At 37.8% G+C, this 22379-nt stretch overlaps 1 protein-coding gene across 2 annotated transcripts in view; it reads left to right on the forward strand.

Annotated features, from left to right (window-relative positions):
- The first annotated feature begins 302 nt into the window (after positions 1 to 302).
- LOC306866430 (anoctamin-5-like) overlaps positions 303 to 22379 on the forward strand; it is a 34521-nt gene continuing 12444 nt past the window's right edge. Inside the window, exons 1-12 of one of the 2 annotated variants that reach the window (XM_079411644.1) lie at positions 303 to 560; positions 3385 to 3446; positions 13055 to 13162; positions 14807 to 14875; positions 14989 to 15273; positions 15383 to 15493; positions 15611 to 15726; positions 16308 to 16442; positions 16664 to 16769; positions 16871 to 16931; positions 17439 to 17590; positions 21648 to 21722. In XM_079411644.1, the coding sequence (XP_079267770.1) occupies positions 494 to 560; positions 3385 to 3446; positions 13055 to 13162; positions 14807 to 14875; positions 14989 to 15273; positions 15383 to 15493; positions 15611 to 15726; positions 16308 to 16442; positions 16664 to 16769; positions 16871 to 16931; positions 17439 to 17590; positions 21648 to 21722 (1347 nt within the window). In that variant the 5' untranslated portion in view covers positions 303 to 493. Of the gene's footprint in view, positions 561 to 3384; positions 3447 to 9927; positions 10037 to 13054; positions 13163 to 14806; positions 14876 to 14988; positions 15274 to 15382; positions 15494 to 15610; positions 15727 to 16307; positions 16443 to 16663; positions 16770 to 16870; positions 16932 to 17438; positions 17591 to 21647; positions 21723 to 22379 lie in introns of those variants that run through there. The other variant, XM_079411645.1, reaches the window with a different exon arrangement.

The following is a 22379-nucleotide window of genomic DNA, read 5'->3' on the forward strand; positions in this document are numbered from 1 at the left end:
AAACATGTGTATAAGATACACCATAAGATAGAAAATGATTTTAAAAAGGCTAAAGCAGTCACTTATATTAAGCTGTTCTTCAAGCTTTAAGAGAAGGTAAAGAATCATGGGCATCTCTTTGTAGTTTGCCGACAAAATTGCGGTCATTTTATCTCACTCCCCTTTAAAGCGAGAGAGCGCGTTTCCGAATCCAACTACGTGGAAGGTTTGGCTCATGAATATTAAAAATCCCTGCTTTTAATATTAATTATTCAATGATGACGTTTTGTTTAACCGTCCAATAGCGAAGTCCCTGTTCCTTCATATTAATGAGGAGGTATTCTCATAGCCATAGTAGGGATCGTAATTTCTCGGCGGAGACCCAAGACAAACCCGAGTGGGCAAATCACGGTCATTCCTCGCAGGGCGTGGGCTCGGACTGAGCCCGGCGGAGACAGCTACAAATATAACACATTCACATTTAATAAAGGCTATAACAGGACACTTTATTAAAATGAATCGTGGAAAGTCGAGTGATGAGACGCTTATAGAGATGGACCGAACTGCTTGGTCCGGAGGAGGTAAGTGTCCGTAACGCCTTTACGCGCTTCCACACATGGCTATTGTTTAAAAAATACTCACTAATGCTCAGCTTTGTGTTTCTTTCAAAAGTTAGCACCACTTTTGTTTGTCATTTATCTTATTCAAAATGAGTTAATGGCCTGAAGAATATTTTACAAATGCGCACATGCGTTGAGTCTGAATTGTTTTTTTTACGCTTGAATTTATTTATAGTAATAGTTTTAAATGAAGTTTAAACTAGTACTGTATGAATTAGTTCGTGTTTCTGAAGTTTACATTGCATTACAGTCAGTGAAGTTCAATATGTGAACTTCAAAATATGTGTATAGCTGTTAATCAGCAGGGGACTAAATATACACATTGATATAAAAGTTATACTGTAATATAGTATGATTTATCATTAATTAATAATTCTGTTTTAAATATGAGTTGTGGGTGGACAGACACTCTCATGAACTCTTACACAGCTGTTGTGTCTCTGTTAAACAAAGTAGACTGAGATACTTGTCAACTTCCCCTTTAAAATCCTTGATTTGAAGTTTCTCCTTAAAATGGTCATGTACTTTCCCTTCACTCTGTCATAATCTCTGTGCATGCCAACAGCCAAAGCAGTTGTTTTCAGGGAAGATGATGGCTACAGAACGAATACGAGACTCGCTGAACAGCTCAAATCTCTGAGGCTGGACTGTGGTCAGATAAAAACACTGGCGTATAATAGGTTTTAAACAGCTTGATGATGACTTTGAACAGGTCAAGTGTGTGTAAAAAATCATAGTATGATTGATAGTGAATCCAAATATGACTTGTCACATTTGCATATCACAGCCTGTCTGAATGTAGCTCACTTCAGTTTGTCTTCTTTTCAGGAGATCCCTGATAAGCTGATAAATTATCCCTTCTGCTACTTTTATGTTTCCACGTTAGTTACATGCCATTTGACCCGATGCAAGATTAAGTAGTTTTATTAATCTATAGATGTTTTTTTGTGTTTGTTTGTTTTTGGCACTTGAAGTATATAAAGACTAACCACAACACGTGTCGCATGTGCTTCGTGTTCATAGTTTCCTGTGTCGGCACACATTCTCACCAACAGTTTCACATCCTGCTGTACCTAAAATGACTTGTTTTGTTGCAGCGATCAAGAAAAAAAGATCTTGATTACCTGGTTCAAATGTAGATCTCTAGAAACATCACAACGTGTACGATTTCTGTTTCTCAAGAGCATGGTGCTAGCAACAAAGGTCATGGGTTCAGTTCACACAGAACATAAAATACTATACCTTCAAAACAATCCAAGTCACTTTGGATAGATATAATGCAATTCAATGTCAATCAAAAGTAAGTAATCTTAAATATTATTAGGCAGCTTCATTTGAAATGAATCCTGGCTTGTTTGAAAGACCATGTCACAAAGGCTATAGCTGCACACAGTTATAAACCGTTATCTGAAAGTGTGTATAAATCATTGGTTTGATAACACACGCTGTTACATGATTTTATGAGTTCTGTCAAAGCTGTGATCAGCTGCCTTTCTTCTGAATGAGAGACAGAAACAGTGTCTGCTTAATGTGGACAGGAGATACACAAAGAAGATTAGTGACAACATTCTCGTATTGTTCAGTGAATCACGTCTTTTGTGTTTGAGATTGATTTGAGTAGTGAAGGAAATAATTAAAAATTAAGTTTTGATATATTTAGACAATTTACAAAATATCTAAATGGGACATGAATCAATCATTTTGACATTGTATTTTTGGCTGTTGCTACAATTGTACCCCAGCGACATATAAGACTGGTTTTGTGGTGAAATAGCCTATGATGCTGACATGGCATTAAATAAATATACTACTACTCTAATACTATATGTGCCATAAAAGCCTCTTGTATGATTATTTTGTCTAAATGTTCAATAAACTGCTCCATTTCAAGAAACTGTTCATGTAGGTTTTGTATGTACGAAAATAAATATGCAGCTAAAATATCTCCTCAGATGTCTCTGTTTAGAAGGTCCAGCATGTTATTAGCTCTGGTGTTCAAGACTGTAGGGAGTTCACCGTGGTTTACAGGAAACCCGTCTTATACACGAGCTGGGCCTGCAGTCATTTTAGCCAAATCTGACGAGAAACCTTCTAGTATTCCAACTGTATTTAGACGCAAGAGCTGTTTTCAGACTGTGTGGCTACATACTGACAGCTGTATTTACTATTAAGTGTGATTTGACAATTGAACAACAGACATAAGTACAACTTTTTATTTCTTCATGGAGACATAACCATAGTATCACTTTTCAAGATGCTCCCACTGTGTTAATCCTCTTCTGTATATGGTCTTAAATTCGTATGATACAGTATAAAACAATATAATATTCTATGATATCAACAATAATAATAATAATAAACTATACAAATGTGTTGGTCATTATGGAAAAGATCAGCCGCAGAGTTTTCCGCTCCCATCGGCGCTTTTATGGGATGCTGTTGCACTAATTCGCCCTGTTTAATAAATCTGGCTCCTTACTTGTTAATTTGATGATAAGTGATATTTGGTTTAGTGTGAGGAGAAGCTAAACAAGGGTTTGTTGTATGAGATAAGTCAGCATGTCTGTTTGGACAATTGAGACAGTCACCTGATTTATTTTATCCCCAAAAGTGTGACAAAATGGCAAATGGTTGCGGAACAGTTCATTTTTTCTTAGTTTTATCAGAAGGAATTTACACTGATTTCACAACAGCTCTTTTTTTTGAAGACACAACTAGACACAATTTGCTGAAGTCAAATGAATATCTATTAACACCCTATATATTGTAATTGTTTCTGTTCCAGAAGAAAACAACGGCTTCCATTCCAGTTCGGATAAGGAGACTCTTCAACTTGAAAATGCAGAGGTAAAAACCCTTAAACATTCAGTCCTTCTGTGCCTCAGTTTCTTGAATAATTTGATAGTGCTAATAGTCTCAATACCGTCACAACCCAGTATGAATTTCCATGCCGGTCCAGGCTGATTTATGCTGGTTAGTGGTGGTTTCGTGCCGGTCTAGCTAGTGGTTGCTATTTACCGCCAGATAATCTGGTCAACCCTCATGGTCTTTATAGTCTTAACTTGAATCACCAAGGAAATCTCGCTGGTTAAGGAGCCTGCTGGGAATACCAGCTTTAAAAAACACAACACGACCAGCAATGCTGGTGTTTTTAGCAGGTGAATGTTTCTCTAACCTCATTAAGATGTTAAAAACTCCATAGACTTACATTAAAGATATACAACATCCTTGTAACAGCATAGCAACAAACTTATGAAACCTCAGCAACAGCAAAGCAATGCCCTGGGCAACCACCCACAACACACTGGCATTGCTTTTAATCTAATATTGTACATCCCAATCAATAGAAATCAGAAGCAGGTGTCATATAGCAGGTTATGTGCTAATTACACAAGTCTGTGCATTATTAAAAAAAAATCCAGCATTGTTGAGATGAATAGATAAACAGATATGCTGATTTTCAAAGAAATGCATTTATATATGTCCTGTGAACAAAGTGTGTATTATCAAAGGATATTGCGTTAATAAAGAGCTGCTTATGTTAATTATATGTACATGACACAGGCAGACAAACAGTGCATGGAATTTCATAAATATCCACATATACTTTATGAGCGCATATTGATGCTCAGTGGTCAGATTGTGTTTGTCAAGACAGGTGCTCTACTATCATGACACATTCATTCAAATCAGCTCAGGTTTCCCCATACACACCTATTAGTTTGCATATGAAAAACAAGGTGTACTCGTTCCCAGGTTTGTTAAACCTTGTTCTGGTTTACAGTTTTAAAGTTTGCTTTCAGAAACTTTCTTTCAGATCTACTTTAGATGGTTTAGTTCATCCAAAAATCAGCATTCGTTTGCTCATCCACATGCTGTGAAACTTCACAGAGCCATATGAAGTGCCACACGATGTTCATGCTGCTGTTTTGCATGGAATGAAAGTGATTGTGGCTCTGAAAAGGACAAAACGGCAACATAAAGTTAAATTTTGATCAGTTTCTTAGAAGACTTGGAATATGAGTTGAATTGACTAATCTTATCAGACTGTTATTGTGCTTTTTCCCCTTTTGGAGCTTAACAAACCACCATTCACTTTTATTCATTCACTTTCATTGTATGGAAATGAGCAGAGTGAACATTCCTCAACATTTCTCCATTTGTGTTTCACAGAAGAAATAAAATAATGCATTAAGGTGCAGATATAAGTATTTTGGCTGAACTATTCGGTTAACTGTTCCCCCTTCTCAAATTCCTCTCAGATGAAATAGTTTGAGTTTTGCTGATGTCAACAAGAAAGACTGAAGTTCACTCCACATTGCCTGTTATCTGTCCACCACCCTTTTCCTGGCCTTTATGTTTTTATGATTTAACCTTCTTAGACTCCCATCAGTTTTAATAACATCAAAACACACCGAATCAAGATAAGCACACCCCGGTGCTCATCTGTGACTGTTGCCCTTTCTCTTCTCTCTATCTCTGTACTCTCTGTGTAGTCCATGCTGAGTGTTGTGTCTGAATGCACAAGCGCTGTGTCTGTTTGCTCAAGTCATTCTTCAGTGACTGCGTGTGAACAGTGTGAGAGAGAACACACTGAACCACAGCAGCACCTCACCAGCTTTAAAGGGGTAAGAAGGGAGTGTGTTTGTGTTGTGAGTCAGTTTGAAGTGTGTCTTAAAGGGGCCATAGCATGAAAACCAATCGATATATATATATATATAAGTAAAAAAAAATAGCACAGATGGAATGAAGGAGCAGATTGTGAAATGCAGTTATACAATTGTGAATTGTAGGCCAACGATATGAAGATAAACAACAGCTGTGTCCAAAAATGCTGGGTTAAACACAACACAACTTTGGTTATTTGGCAACTCAGCGCTGGGTAAATATTGGACAGAACACATGCTGGGTTATTTTGACCCAGCTGGTTGGATTAAACATTTTACCCACCATGCTGGGTTGTTTAATTTAAGTCATCTATCGTTTAAAAATTATTATATCGCTGGCTTATAATGGGCTGGAAATTAAAAATCACACACATAATAATTACTTTAGGCAACAGCAATAATCAAAAGATGAGCATTTGTTATTAAGCAAGAACACACATGGACAAAATACAATGCGGTATTGATAAATGCAATGAATTAATGTAGGCTAATTAATTAGTCTTAATGTTTAAATAAAAATGTTTCCAGCATACATTTTACTACATATGCCATTTACAAACCTTTAGTAACATTTTAAGTGGACTTATAAGATGTACAATATGGCCCCTTTTAAAAACGCGTTTGCATGCCCTGTGACTTTAGATGCTCAAAGTGATGGGCGTTCACGCGCTGCTGCTTTTGTTGATGACTTGTACCAAAGGTGTCATGCAGATAAGACGATCTGTGTTCTTGAAACTTAATGCATGGGACCGTGGTAATATTATTATATTGCTGCTGATAACATGCTTATCAGATAATTTTTTTATTTAGGGAGTTCATCTGGATTCATTATTACAATATCAAATGGACTTTCTCCTGGATGGTTTATTGTGTCGTGTGAGCAGATGCCATAGACCTGTCATTGACATTTGTGTGCTTGTGTGTGTATTTCAGTGTCTTTATCCTCACAACATGCTCAATTCATCCACAGATCTGGAGAAAGAGAGCTTTATTTCTGAAGTACCGCTCTAGGGTACGCCACGGTAAAGAGGGCTGAACTGTGTCCGTGTGTGCTTGCTGTGTGTGGTCATATCAGATTTTATTATGTTATTGTGTTGTTGTGGGCAACATGAAACGCATGGCAACACGACTGGTTTCTGTAATGTGACTTACGAGTGAAAAACGGAATATTATGTGGGAAATAATGTAGAATAAATGAATAAAGGTGACTAGGGTGGGACCTAATTTTATCCATCTGTATGTATTGGGTTGATCGTGTTTGCTAAGTGGTGTTTACTATTGTTAATGCTAATACTTAGGATTAGAGGCTTGCTTAAATAACTAACCTTAAGTATTAAACTTCAGGTTGTAACTCGTTCTGCACCATTTGTGCTACATGCATGAATAAATGAAGTCATGTGGCTTTTTAAGGAAAATGCTATGACTATGACTTGAGGAAGAAGTGTGCTATAATTTTTAGTAAAATTAAAGGGGTCATGACTGGGGAAATCAGATTGGCCTTGATCTTTTGTTCACAAATAAACATTTGTTAAAAGATGAAGTGGTACCAGATCTGACTGCAGCTACATCACAAACCCATGGGCAGTTGTGGCCTAATGGATAGAGAGTTGGACTTGTAACCTGAAGGTTGTGGGTTCGAGTCTCGGCCCGGCAGGGATTGTAGGTGGGGGGAGTGAATAACCAGCACTCTCTCCACCCTCAATACCACGACTGAGGTGCCCTTGAGCAAGACACCGAACCCCCAACTGCTCCCCGGGCGCCGCAGCATTGCCTGCCCGCTGCTCCGGGAGTGTGTTCACTACTGAGTGTACACTTGGATGGGTTAAATGCAGAGCACTAATTCTGAGTATGGGTCACCATACTTGGCCACACACCACTTCCCTTTCCCTTAAGTAAATGATTTCATAATGCTTTGTCTGGAAATGATCTTTTTTTATCCTGTTGTCTAAACACTCACATGCAATAGCAAGGGGGCGTCGATACTGTTTCCTATGCAATGACGTTAGCCAATCATAACAGTGGCTGATACATGAGAAGCCTTAAAGGACCTGTCCCTTAAAACAGGTTGTTTCAGAGAGGTCATTATATTTACATTTAGTCATCTGGCAGACACTTTTATCCAAAGCGACTTACAATTGGGGAATACAAGAGGCGATTCATCTTGAAGAGGCAGAGGTCATAATGAGGGTTGAAAATAATCATTTTTATTTATTAACATTATAACTGAAACTCAAGGAACATATAAAAAAAATCCATGTCATGACCCCTAAATATTTAGAAAACTCTATAAATACACATTTTAAACCCACAATTTTATCCCAAAGCTTGGTCAGGCTAACCTAATAAAGTTGTCCGAGCAAACAGTTTGATATTGAAGAATCTTAATATATGCTTTCCCATTACTAAAAACAGCTGAGAGATTAAATTGGTTTATTTTACCTTGATTTTTGAAACTTCCTTAACATTGAAGATTAGTGGCTGCATGAGAAACACGAGTTTCTAAATAAAGACTATGTTTCTTCCCCTGTATGAACATTAGCTGTCTGAGTCTCTAATTGTGTCACGTTATATAATTATATATCTGTGTTTGAGATACAGTTTTTTGTGGATGAAGACTGTGCAGCTCAATCGGTCCCAGCTCCATTTACTAAACCGCACATATACTTACTCTATATGTCAGCGCAGGAGTGTACGGCTATTATTGCCTGCTTTTTCTAACATATGTTCATGTGTATGATCTCCAGCTTGTAATTACAGGAAATGAAAGAGGGAGAGACCTGTAGCTCTGCCAGGTCAAACAGACTCCTGCTCGCATAGAGAGACAGCGGGGTGTTATTTTAGAAGATGTTTGCGCAGAAGAGTATTTCTATGTGTGCCAGTGAGATTTGTTTATAAAGAGATCAGGCTATGTCGCTCTTAAAGGGGCAGTTCCCCCCAAAAAATACATTTCTGTCATCATCTGTTTCACCACGGCAGGAAGAAATTCGTACAGATTGTGAACAACATGATGCGAGTGTGTAAATAATGCCAGAATTTGAACTAAAAAGACGTTGGAAAAGTACAAGACAGATGTGAGGTGAATGAGATTCAATTTACATGCTGCTGTGACTCTGTGATGCTGAGGTTTGGTGCTTTTGGAAATGTCACGATCTGTAAATGGGTTTTATGTTTGACATGCAAATGACAGTAGAGATAGCATGGCTGTGGAAAATTTCATTGCTCAGCTCATTGCTTTCATAGCTCAGCTTAATAGGCTTGTTGTACTAGATTTGACTGTTCTGTCCATTTTACTGACTTGCTTAATCTATCATGTAAATTGGAAAAAGAAAGAATGAATCCCCCAGATTTACATTTGGTATATCATTGCCTTGAAGGTGGGCTTTTTAGCCCAATGCCATAGTAGCCATAAAACAATTGCGTTGCTCAAAACACCTTAGCAACCGCATAGCAACGCCCTAACAACCACCCCTGCATCCACATAGAAGGCAGGGCATGTGTATTCATATAGCGCACAACACACAATAGTAATTCAACTTGATTTAACTGTCACGAACATAGAATGCATTATACTTAAATGCTTGTAATTCATGAACGATTTGAAATACAGACCTAAGATCGGTCTCTTTTTAAAGAAGATAATCAGAGAATGATTGCTGAAGTAAAAGCATTTTTAAAAATGGTGTAAAAATGCATATAAGTTTAGGTTTACTGCTTGAAAATGTTTTATTTATATAAAATAAATATTGCTATAAAAGCCTCAATTACATAAAACAAAGTCATGTGTCCAATTAAGCTATATTCCAAATTTGAAGTTGATATCTCAAAAATTGAGGATTTTGTATTATTATTATTATTATTATTGTTGTTGTTGTTTTTGTCGATACTATTTTAATAATTTTCCTGTCACAAATTTATACATTTCTCTCACAATATTTCTTCAGTAACAAACTGGTGACCCAAAATGCAATCTTGAGACTCTTCGAACTCTATCTGTTTTGTCAAGATTAGAAAAAGCTTTTATTATAAAATATTGTAGTGTATTTTGAAATATGACACTTGACACCGCACACTAAAAAAAAAGATTTAAAGGGATAATTCACCCAAAAATTAAAATTATATCATCATTTATTCACCCTCAAGTAGTTCCAAACCTGTATGAATGTCTTTGTTCTGAACACAAAGGAAGAGATCCTGAAGAAAGTTTGTAACGAGGCCGTTTGGGGCACCATTGACTTCCATAGTAGGACAAATTCAAACAGGTTTGGAACTACTTGAGGGTGAATAAATGATGATAGGATTTTAATTTTTGGGGTGAACATGTGAAGGGGAAAAAGACAATAAAAAGAGCTAGTGGGATGCTGACAGTTATATGGTTAAAGAAAAAGATAAGAACATAAACCAAACAGTACCCTAGCAACTCCATAGCAACGGGCTAAAAAAAAAATGTAAGGGCACCTCAGCATCCACACAGCAGTAGCAAACCACAACACTCCAGCACCGCCCCTGTTTCTTCAGAACATGTTTGAATCTAGTTTAGCGTTGTGTTTACATTAGCAGGACAGCGCCCGCCCTGCTGGCACGATTATGAAGTCATCTCTGTGAGCCCCCTGCTCTCTGTCTCTCTCTATCCGCTCTGTTAAAGACGGGGCGCGCGTGTGTGTGTGTGTGTGTGTGTGTGATTAGCTGGACTGCTGGAGGAAGGGAGGTGGTCTCCGCCTCTGGAGACTCCCAGAATCGTGAATGATGCAGCACTTGATAGACGGATTGGAGGTAAAGTCTTTCTCTTTTATCCGTTTCATCTCCCGTCTGCTGTTTATGGAATAATCCCTGGGAAATTTGATACTCAGGGGTCCTGCCATTACTATGGATGTACTAATGGATGTTGGTGTGTATTACTTTAGCAGGGAAGCGCCAGCCGTAGGCTGCTGGTAGTCATCTGGAGGTTTTGTTTGTAGGAGCGGCCTAAGAAAATCAGCGGTGTTAGCCTTGTTTGGCTTGGTCACATCTCTGGAAGTGGCCGTGAGAGAATGTAGAGGTGTTTTACGCCCCGGCCTGGCTTTGTGGTCACTGGCGGCATTTGTTTGTGTTATGCATTGTGTGTAAGTTATTTTTAGCTGCTGGTGAACAGCTGCAGACTGACAGGCCTGGAGCAGCACTGCACTGCTGTTCCTGCCGAGGTATTTTCCTGGCTCCGGCTTGTTTAGCTTTGGCCAATGTCATTGCTATAGCCTCTCTCAGGGCTGATCTGAGGTCAGTGCTGTCATGCACCTAGTAGACTGTGATTAACATACAGTTTAAGAAAGATTTTCAAGACTCTTGTCTGGTGTAAAAGACGTGTATCTCTGAAGAGGCTTTATGTGTTTTTATTGATAGACAGTCAGACGGTCCTGAACACTAGGTGGCAGCAAACTGTATAACTGCTGTATAATTCACTACTTTGAACTGTAGAAGAGGAAGGCTGTGCCATTTCAATATAATTCAACCCAGGGGTTCTCAAACTTGTCAAGGGTGTATATTTGCTTTTGACATTATGGGGACATAACAGCAGAACTGCACATGCTCTTATTTCAGTGTTGTTTTTAATAGTGCTGTCAAATGATTAATCGCATCCAAAATAAAAGTTTTTGTTTGCATAATAAATGTATGTGTACTGTGTATATTTATTATGTTTATATAAAGACACACACATACAGCATATATTTTGAAAATATTTACATGTATATATTTATATTCATATATATTTAATATATAAACGTATATTTTTCTTAAATATATACATGCATGTGTATGTGTATATTTATACATAATAAATATGCACAGTGCACACATATTATGTAAAAAAATATATATTTTGGATTAATCGCGATTAATTGTTTGACAGCACTAGTTTTTAATTTTGTGGATATTTCAGCTAACACTTTGCTTTGTAGGCCTACCTTTAATTTAACATTTGATCGCTGTTTAAAATCCTGCAGCACCACAGAGCGCTACTCGCATATACTTGTCCATAAAATCACAATATGTGTCCTAAATTATTGTTTAATGTACATAATGACTTCATCCTTTAGGCTGGAAGTCTGTGTGTGCATCTTTCAGCAAAACATTGTGCAGGCAACGCTGTATATAGCCTAGAGAGCTAACCCCATACTTCAAACTCATCGACTCACTTTGTTAATTCCTGAAGTGATCTTTTAAATGAACTGTTTTGGACTGCTGTGTTTAACTCGGTGCAATACCTGTGAGGCTTTTCACCTTACATTCTTACTCTGCTAATGTATTAAATATGCATCCTTGAAAGCGCACAGTCTTCTAACGTGTTTAACTTCTTAGGTAATATCACTTGTTTAATAAATTCAGATTGCATCTGAAATGACAAAAACATAACTGTTTGATCAAAGAAATCGCTAGGGATAATTTGGTAGTTGCTGGATATGGTATTGGATATTTGTGCTGTGCACATTGAGGACCACTAATTCAACCTAATTCTTCAGCATCACATTAAAATATGTGTCATTTTTGTCACTCACCGACTCAAGTTATTCCAAACCTGTACAAGTTTCTTTCTTCTGAACACAAAATAAGATCATTTGTAAAATGTGTAATCAAACTGGTCCACATGGAGTATTTCCAATGTTAACCCACATTCTTCAAAATATCTTTATATATCAATTATTATTTTGCACATTTCTACCTCCGGATGCTGTTAAGGTCATATATAAACATATACTACTACATACCTCACTGTATAATGCACCTTCTGTTTATACTTCCTTACAACCTAAGATGCATGTACAGTCATTTGCACTGAGCTAGTCTCTACCCCTCTACCTCATAACTTGCACTATATGTCATAAAACTTAATACACATTTTTATATTTATTTATATACTTTGTTATCTGCACTTCTGGTTAGATGCTAACTGCATTTCATCGGCTCTGTACTTGTACTCTGCACAGTGACAATAAAGTTAAATCTAATCTAATCTTAATATATAAATAAAGAAATTGCCAAATTGCCATCGACAGCCGATCAGAATCAACCTAATTTTAAAGAGCTTGATATTTAAAGCGACAGACGCAGTAACCACAGCTCAAAACAGAAGAAATGTGAATAGGCGTTTAGTTCTTGCACGACCTCTAATGGACCTTGAAAGCTTTTCAGACACAAATGCTTCATCATTTGAGTAAAGGTGCGGTCACATTAGGGGGATTTGACAGGTAAAAATACGGCCATGCATGAAGCACAGCTCATATAGAAGTCACGCGAAATTACGTGATCCACTTAAAACTGTTGCAAAAGCTGCAAATCTTTCCAACCAGAATTCCCATTTTTATACAGTTCAATTGAAATGACTGGATTTCACCCACAAAAATGAGCTGAACATCAGTGACCAGGATTTATACATGCTTTAAGCATGGATGTGTGTGTGTGTGTGTGTGTGTGTGTGTGTGTGTGTGTGTGTGTGTGTGTGTGGCAGGATGCTGGTGTTGTTTTTGTGGAAGTTAGACAACATGAACTGGTTTGAAATATTGAAACTGCATTAAGACGGCCATGTTTAATTCTGAATAAGCCCTCATGACATAAAAAAGATCTCGGTGTCTGAACATGCATCCAGCTGTGTTTCCAAATATCCGTTAAGGTGATGATATTTTATATATATCTTAATATTATGTATGGATTAGCTTTACTACCTTTTCAAGACATTTGAGAGTTAAAAAAACATTATGAAGCTTCAGTACTTCACAGAAAATCTTGACTTTGTGCCAATAAATGCTCATGCGTGTGCAGGTGGATAAGCAGCAGCAGAGTAAGGACTCTGTGTGCTTCAGAGATGGCGTGCGGAGGATAGATTTCGTTCTGTCTTACATCGACGACAAGGATGGAGAAAAGAAACAGGTGTGTCATCCATTCAGTTTTATAGTTTTATATTCATATGATAACAATTTCTGTTTTACAGGTTTATATTCATATGATAACATTTGGCATCCTTCTGTGAGTTGTGAGATAATTAAAAAAAAAATAATAATTTGCCTAAACAAATTACTAAGTCATAATAGCCATCCTTCAAAACTATTTTTCCTATCCCTTAGAAGTGGTAATTTGCATCGAGTCAGAGCCGCTTATGTAAGAACTTGTTAGCAAATGTAACTTATCACGGGTCAAATGAGTTGCTGTGTGGTTTAATCTCTCGATAGATCTGTTGAAAGCTTATCTGATTGTGCATCCCTTCACACACTGCTGATAATAACACTAGCTGTCATAAAACTGAAGGCGTCCTAGATATGTTTATCTTCCACAAAGGTAGTTGATGTTGTTGTAGGAGTTAGATTTGGTCTATTAAAACTTGTATGTCATGTATTTGTAATTACTCATTATAATTAATGATAGAGTTGCAATTTAGCACATTTAAAATTAGTGCTGTCAAACGATTAATCGCGATTAATCAAATCCAAAATAAAAGTTTTTGTTTGCATAATATATGTGTGTGTACTGTGTATATTTAAACACACACACATGCATGTATATATGAAAATATGTTACGTTTATATATTAAATATGTTTATATATTAATATAAATTTGTACATGTAAAACGTAAATATTTTCAAAATGTTTGTGTATTTATAAATGCATAATAAATATATAGAATACACGCACATGTATTATGTAAACAAAAACGTTTATTTTGGATTAATCGCGATTTTTAAAAGTGCTTCTTTAAATCATAACAAAATATTTAAATGTACTTTAAAGTAAAACTTTTAATTTGACATTATTACAAATTGCACTTTTTAAAAGTACTTTAAAAGGTGAAACATGAATGGCACTTTTACACGTTTAACAATGTAAGCATGTGTGGGGAAGTTGTGGCCTAATGGTTAGAGAGTCGGACTCGTAATCCAAAGGTTGTGGGTTCGAGTCTCGGGCCGGCAGGGATTGTAGGTGGGGGGAGGGAATGTCCAGCGCTCTCTCCACCCTCAATACCACGACTGAGGTGCCCTTGAGCAAGGCACCGAACCCCCAACTGCTCCCCGGGCGCACTTTTCACGTCACTTTCACTTTCACCGGCATTGTGCTCTGACAAGTCTCGCACTGCTTTGTATGTATGTATGTGTGTGTGTCAGAGGTGAGAGTCTGTATGCATTTCCAGGTTCTTGTCACTCACAAAGTATGTGCTTTACCAGGCCTGGGCAGGAAGTCACACACACATGCAGCTCTGCAGACACAAATATTGATCTCCAAAAGCTTTACAGTCTGTTTGTCTGTCATAAACAGACTTTCCTGTTGCTCAAATAGTAGAGCATGGTGCTAGCAACGCTAAGGTTATGGGTTCGATTCCCAGGGAAAGCAAGAGCTGATAAAATGTAAAAACTGTAACTTGAATGCAATGTAAGTCGCTTTGGATAAAAGTGTCTGCTAAATGCATTAATGTAAATGTAAATGTAAATAAACGGTTACCAGAAACCCTTCTTGTCCTGTGCACAGTATGCACTGCAGCAGAAGCACAAATCAGTCAGATGTGTTACTGATCTTTCATGCAGGATCGAAGGAAGGAGTTTGAGGCTAACTTAGAGAAAGCTGGACTTGAGCTGGAGACGGAGGACAAATCTGTGAGTGAAACATCTGAAATCACAAATGACTCCAGAAACCCCATCAGGACATTGATATATATTATCGATGAAACTGTATTAGTAACACTAGTCACACACGGTTGTCTTTCCAGGAGTCTGAAGATGGGATGACGTACTTCCTGAAGATCCACGTCCCCTGGGAAGTGCTGGCAACATATGCAGATGTTCTGAAAATCAAAGTGCCTTTTAAAACCAACGATATTCCAGATAAAAAAGACATGCCCATGAGCTGGCTCTGTACGCCCTACCGTCTGCCCGAGCATGTGATGCAACCTGAGCCCGACTACTTCACCACCACCTTTGACAAGAGCAAGACTGACTTCTTCCTCATCAATGATAAAGACACCTTCTTTCCTCCATCCACACGGAACAGGATTGTAAGAAAACTAGACCAATTGCCAAGAATATTAGAAGATGTTACATTATAGTAGCTTACATTTTACTGCCTTGTAACCAAAGGCTTGGTTTATTTTCTTCTCCATGTAGGTCTATTACATCCTTTCCCGATGTCCGTACAGTAAAGAAGACAAGGATAAGAAGGGCATCAAGAGGCTTCTGAACAACGGGACCTACGCAGCTGCCTTCCCTCTGCATGACGTAAGTCTTTAACCGAGTGCATCCAGTGGCACAATCCTATCGACTAGTAGATGTTTCTCTAGAGACTTATGATTCAGAAGGTTTAATAACAATAAAGTTAATGTCTGTTTTTTGTAGTGTAGATACTGGACCAGGTCTTGTGATGCTAACTGTGACAGCGAACGCTATTCCTTGTATAAATACTGGGCTCGTTTCAGCAGCTTTTACAAGGAGCAGCCGCTCAACCTCATACGGTGAGACCATTCCTTCATTCAAAAACACACAAAAAAAATGAGGCATCCTAGATAAATGTATATTCCAATGGTAAATTTTCCACCAAGGCAGTTATTGTTGCATGAGTTAGTTTTGGTCTATTAAAACGTATGTATGTCATGTATTCAAATGTATTGATAGAGTTGCAATATAGCACACTTAAAATATATTAACATTATATATGATATCAAATAACAAACTGCAGGTAAAATTGCAATCATGCCCCCCCCCCCCCCCCCCCCCCCCTCCATGTGTTTTAGTATGTTAGCTAACACATCAAAATAAGTTTACTTTTTAAGTGCTTTAAATCATGAAAATCACACATCTTGTCTAATGATGTATAGAGAAATTAATGGCATTTTGAAAACACTGCCATATTTTGTATCATTACTCAAATAGGTTGATGCATATTTTGCACTGTTTTTGTTGAAGAAATGAACTCAAGTTTAATTTTAAAATAAATGATCACTAAATAGATGAAATCTAGAGAATGTGAGGTGTTGCTGACACTTTGAGCAAGTAGATGGACGTTTCCTTGAAGATTGTGTTTCCTGTACCACAGGAAGTACTATGGAGAGAAGATCGGCATCTACTTCGCTTGGCTGGGTTTCTACACAGAGATGCTGTCCTATGCCGCAGTTGTTGGTCTGCTCTGTTTCATCTACGGTGTGGCCAGCTTCGACGAAAACGTCTGGAGGTGAGGATAAGACAAGAAAACTGAGCAGAGAAGACAGTGTTATAGCGCCCCTTGTGGCACTGCTAAGAATGCAATTAATGCATTTTGAATTCTCTGACATTTTTCAGAAACGCAATGACATGTGATCTAAGGCTTGAGGCCTACAACTCAAGTCAAGTGTAGTAATTTTGAGACTGGGTTCACAGAAACTATTTCTGAGCGCGCTTTGTTGTCTTATGCAGTAAAGAGATCTGTAATGACACCATTGGTGGACAGATTGTCATGTGTCCTCTCTGTGATAAGAAATGTGGCTACTGGAAGCTCAGCACAACCTGTAGCTCCTCATGGGTGAGTGAAAAAATAACTCCATCTTTTATTTATTTACTTATGGAGCATGATTTTGTGTATTTATTCACGTAAAGTTAAACCTTCGTCTGATTGCCTTTTAGCAATCGTATCTGTTTGACAACACAGCGACGGTGTTCTTTGCGATATTCATGGGAATATGGGGTGAGTAGAGCCTCTTGTAACTGTTCTAGAATTGTATCTGTTGTTGTCACCATTTGTTACATAATCCACATAATTAAACAATCGTAATATGCATATAATGCACAAGTGGGGCGTTTCAATAGAGAGCTGCATTGATTGTGTTTTTATAAACCAACCCAGAAGTCAGCATCACTTCTGTCGACAAAAACCATTAGACTTTGAAATATGCAGAAAATAAGCTCTGTGACCAACACAAGTTTACGATTCAGTGAAAGCTTTAAAAAAAAAAGAGGCTATTACTGATGTATTTTATGGTGTAGAATTAACATGAAAATATAAGCTGCTTATGTCAAACACAGACCTTATTTCAGACATTTATCAAAAAATACATAAAAAAAACCATTGACTTCAGGACAATGGGATCAGAATTGCTCAAATACAAAAATGCACCATCCTTGCAGTGCTCTATGCATCCAGGAAACAGACACTGTGTATGAGTTTTAAGTTGTAATTTTTCTCCGCCGTCAGTGACTCTGTTCCTGGAGTTCTGGAAGCGGCGTCAGGCTCGACTGGAGTACGAGTGGGATCTGGTGGACATGGAGGAAGAGCAGCAACATCTGCAGCTCAGACCTGAATACGAGACCAAGTGCACCCACCGCCGACTCAACCCCGTCACACAAGTACACATACATATCTAATGACCTTTTGACCCAGAGATTTTTCAGTGTGTACTTTCACCAGGAATAACTATGTTAAAGCAAATATTAGTTTTGATCATATAGAGTTAGGTTCTTCATTCCTGGTCTCCGAAAGATGTGTACCTTTACACCCCCTATTATGTATACATGACTGTATCAACAAGAGAAAGTAATGCAGCTGTTTTGGGAAAAATTAATAAAAGTTTAAAGATTATGGCCTGCCCGACAGAAACTCGAGTATCAAAATTAGGTATTAGTTTCCCAGTAGTAAATACTACTTGAGAGGCCGGTTTCTGACTAGGATAACTCATATTTACAATACTTACGTTTGCACATGAAGGCAGCATACACTCTGAAAGAAAACAGCTTTCAGGATCACGAATGTGGATCCTTGATATAAAGCATGAGTAATTGGCTTTTGTAATTCTACAGACAATTTTCAGCTTATTGTTTACTTATTATAAATGTTCATTGCAAAATTTTCTTGAATTACACCCTTTGTTCTGAATTTAATTGTTTGATAAACATATTATTTTATCTTACTTTTCTATTAGACCGTATTTCAAGTAAAGCAAGTCAAAAAGATTACTAGGCTAGTGAGAAAACGTTTATCTAGACTGAGTGGTTATGTGGCTCATATTGGACCCATTTTAGTTTAATATCAGTTGAGTTTTTTCATTCCAGTGTGCTACTTTTCCATTGTTTTTCTATATAAACATGCACTAGATGGACGTATGACCATTGCACTCACGTCTTGCATCTCGTGCAGCGTCTCACACATGAGCACCATATTTTTAAGACGGGAATTTCAACTTTTACACTCAGTGCCGCTCATCAATGTCAGCTCCAAACCAGTGGACCAATCAGAAGCCTGCAGAGGCGGGGCAAACAGTGCAAGATTTTGTTTAAATTAGCAAGTTGCCATTGCAACATTTTATTTGACAGCAACATGGCAGAAGAGGCATTCTGCCATGCGCTTTTTTAAAAACCATTCCTGAGTGCTGCGTCTCGCGTTTTTAGACACAAAGATATATTCTGTCTGAACAAGAAGTTCTAAGTAAAAAATCTGTACACTGCAAAAAATTATTTTCTTACTTAGTATTTTTGTCTTGTTTTCTATCATAAATATATAACAATTATTGTATCGAGATGAATTTACTTGACAAGTACAATGAGTTAAGATATTATGTCTTGTTATCTGAAGAAATTATTAAAATTTTGTTTAGTTTTAAAACAAGCAAAAATATCTGCCAATCACACATGTAAAATCATCTTGTTTAGCCTTTGAATTAAAATTATTTTTCTTACCCCATCGGCAGATACGTTTGCTTGTTTTAAGCAAAAACTAACACAATTTTGGTAATTTCTTTGGAAAAGAAGACATAATATTGCAACTCATTTTACTTAAGTAAATTTTACATTTACTCAAGTAAATGCATCAAATTTTTCGGACAGCGCTGCCTAGCATCCATCTAGCGAATCTCCTCTCTCTACCAAACAAAACGGACAAACTCCTTCTGCTCTCCCGGACAAATAAGGATTTTTCAAACTCTGCTGCTCTGTGTTTCATGGAAACCTGGCTGAGTGATGCCATTCCGGACAGCGCGTTAAGTCTGCAGTGCTTTCAGCTGTTCAGAGCGGACCACGACGCAGAATCAATGGGGAAAACGCGTGGCAGTGGCATGCTTTTACATCAAACAGTGTTAAAGAAGACGTGCTGTCCCGATCTAGATGCGCTTTTCATTAACTGTAAGCCGTTCTATTCGCCGCGGGAGTTTTGCTCGTTCATTCTCGTGAGTGTTTACATTCCTCAAGCGCACGAGAGCTCAGCTTTAAATAAATGCTCTGATCAGATCACAGTGACTGAACAACAACACCCGGACTCTGTTTTAATCATTTTTGGGGACTTTAATAAAGCAAATCTCTCCCCTGAACTGCCAAAATACAGACAGCATGTTACATGTCCCACCAGAAACAGTAATATGTTGGATCACTGTTAGACAGCAATAAAAGATGCATATCACTCTGTCCACGCTTTAGGACTCTGCTTTAGGACTCTGATCACTGTTTGGTTCATCTTATACCGACCTACAGGCAGAAACTGAAATCAGCTAAACCTGTTTTAAGATCTGTTAAAATATGGACTAATGAAGCAGAGCCGGATTTAAGAGCCTGTTTTGACCTCACTGATTGGATTGTTTTTGAAGCTGCTGCCAATGATCTGGATGAGCTCACAGAGACTGTAACATCTTATATCAGTTTCTGTGAAGATATGTGCATTCCTACCAGAACTCATCTAATTTACAACAACGACAAACCGTGGTTCACTGCAAAACTCAGACAGCTCCATTAGGCCAAAGAAGATGCTTACAGGAAATGTCTTGTATAAACAGGCCGAATACACACTGGAAAAGGAGATCAGAGTGGCAAAGACGAATTATTCTGAAAAACTAAGAATTCAGTTCACTTCCAGCGACTCAGCATCAGTATGGAAAGGTCTGAAAGACATCGCCAATTACAAGACACCTTTCCCTAGCACTGTGGAGAATAAACAACTGGCAGACGACCTGAATGAGTTCTACTGCAGGTTTGAAAAAACACCCCACACCCGCCCTGAACACCTCTCCACACAACCATTAACACCTCCAACAACCCCCCTCTCCCCCACACCTACACTTCAGATCAGTGAAGATAATGTGCGCCAGGCCTTCCAAAAGCACAAAAGGAAAAAAGCACCAGGCCCAGATTGTGTTACACCAGTCTGTCTGAAATCCTGTGCTGACCAGCTGGCCCCCATCGTCACACAGATCTTCAACAGATCGCTGGAGCCGTGCGAAGTCCCTTCATGCTTCAAACACTCCACCATCCTCCACATTCCAAAGAAATCCAAAATGTCAGGACTAAATGACTACAGACCTGTGGCTCTAACATCTGTGGTCATAAAGTCATTTGAAAAACTGGTGCTGGTCCACCTGAAGGACATTACTAGACCCTTGCTGGATCCTCTTCAGTTTGCCTACAGAGCAAACAGGTCTGTGGATGATGCAGTCAACATGGGACTGCATTATGTTCTGCAACATCTAGACAGACCAGGGACTTATGTGAGGATCCTGTTTGTGGACTTCAGCTTGGCCTTTAACCCCACTCTCCAAGAACTGTACTCATCCAGAATGAGCAAAGGGGCTGGCAATATCACTCTGGACATCTGGTCTGACGCTACAGAGCTCTGAGCACCAGAAGGGCCAGGCACAGAAACAGTTTCTTCCCTCAGGCTATCCATCTCATGAACACTTGTCAATAATTGTGGAACACACACTATTTATACACTTATACACTTATTTATCTAACACACATACTTAGTCTACATTTTAATTTGCACATAATATACCTGTACATACAAAAACCGTCTATTGTAATATACCTGTACATACAATTGTCAATTTGTATATTGTTATTCCTTATTTACTTGTCCTATTTTTATTATCTGTGTTTTTCTCCTGTCACTGTCATTCTGGAATTCCTCGTATGTGTAAACATACCTGGCAATAAAGCTCATTCTGATTCTGAATATGAATATGAAGCTACAGAGTTGCTTTAGGTGTTGTCATGTCACAAACGGAGGTTGGGTCGGTAGTCAATGTTAGTTTATCCAGCAGCCAACCGAGAAACTAGATAATATGCGTTTGTGTTTGGCTTTGTTCGTATTGTGTAGGAACTGGAGTGGGTTCTAGAACAGACCCCAGCTGATAAAGCAGGCAGGTTTATCCTGTGCTGGGCCACAGTTGTCTTGTGGGTAAGGCAGGCACAGGACGACGATACTCTAGATTGGATAGCTGTGTGTGTGAGAGTGTGTAGTATTAGCAGCCTGCTTGCAGTGTGATCGCAGCTTTTGAAAGGCTGTAGTCATAGAATTAATGACTCATTAGGAACAGGAAGAGTCCTCACAGACAGCCGTGTGGACCGTGCTAGATTAGGGCTCCTGTGCCAGGTGTGAGGTGGTGGTTGCTCATGATCCCTGCTTTGCTTGCTTGCTGTGTAGGAGATGGAGCCTTATTTACCTCTAACAACCAAGTGTGCTCGTTCAATACTGTCCGGGGCCACCGTCCTCTTCTGGGTGAGCATCAAAACTGTATTCTACTTTTAGTATAATAATTTCATTATATATATATATATATTAGTGCTGTCAAACGATTAATCACATCGATTTGGTTTACACAATATATGTGTATACTGTGTATATTTATTATTTATATATAAATACAAACACGTGCATGTATATATTTAAGAAAAATAAGTTATGTTTATATATATTTATATATAAAATATAAGAATATAAATATATAATTGTATATACATATACTGTACCGTATGTGTGTGTATTTATATATACATAATAAATATACACATACATATACTGTATTATTTAAACAAAAACTTCTATTTTGGATGCGATTTAATGGATTTAAAAACTTCTATTTTGGATGCGATTAATCGTTTGACAGCACTATATATATATATATATATATATATATATATATATATATAGTGAAGAACAAATGATGTCTTATTGTTAAGCTCCTTTTTATTTTAGCACATAATGCCAGCAATGTACAAAAATACAGTGGGGTCCACAAGTCCTAGACAACAATGAAGAACTTGAGGTTGTGTTTAGCCATTAAAGCAAAAGAGAGGCACACCAAATACAAGATTTTTTTTTTGTTTTTGTTTTGTTTGTTTGTTGTTGTTTAAAAAAAAAAAATATATATATATA

This window comes from Barbus barbus, assembly GCF_936440315.1.
Source record: "Barbus barbus genome assembly, chromosome: 48".
NCBI lineage: Eukaryota > Metazoa > Chordata > Actinopteri > Cypriniformes > Cyprinidae > Barbus > Barbus barbus.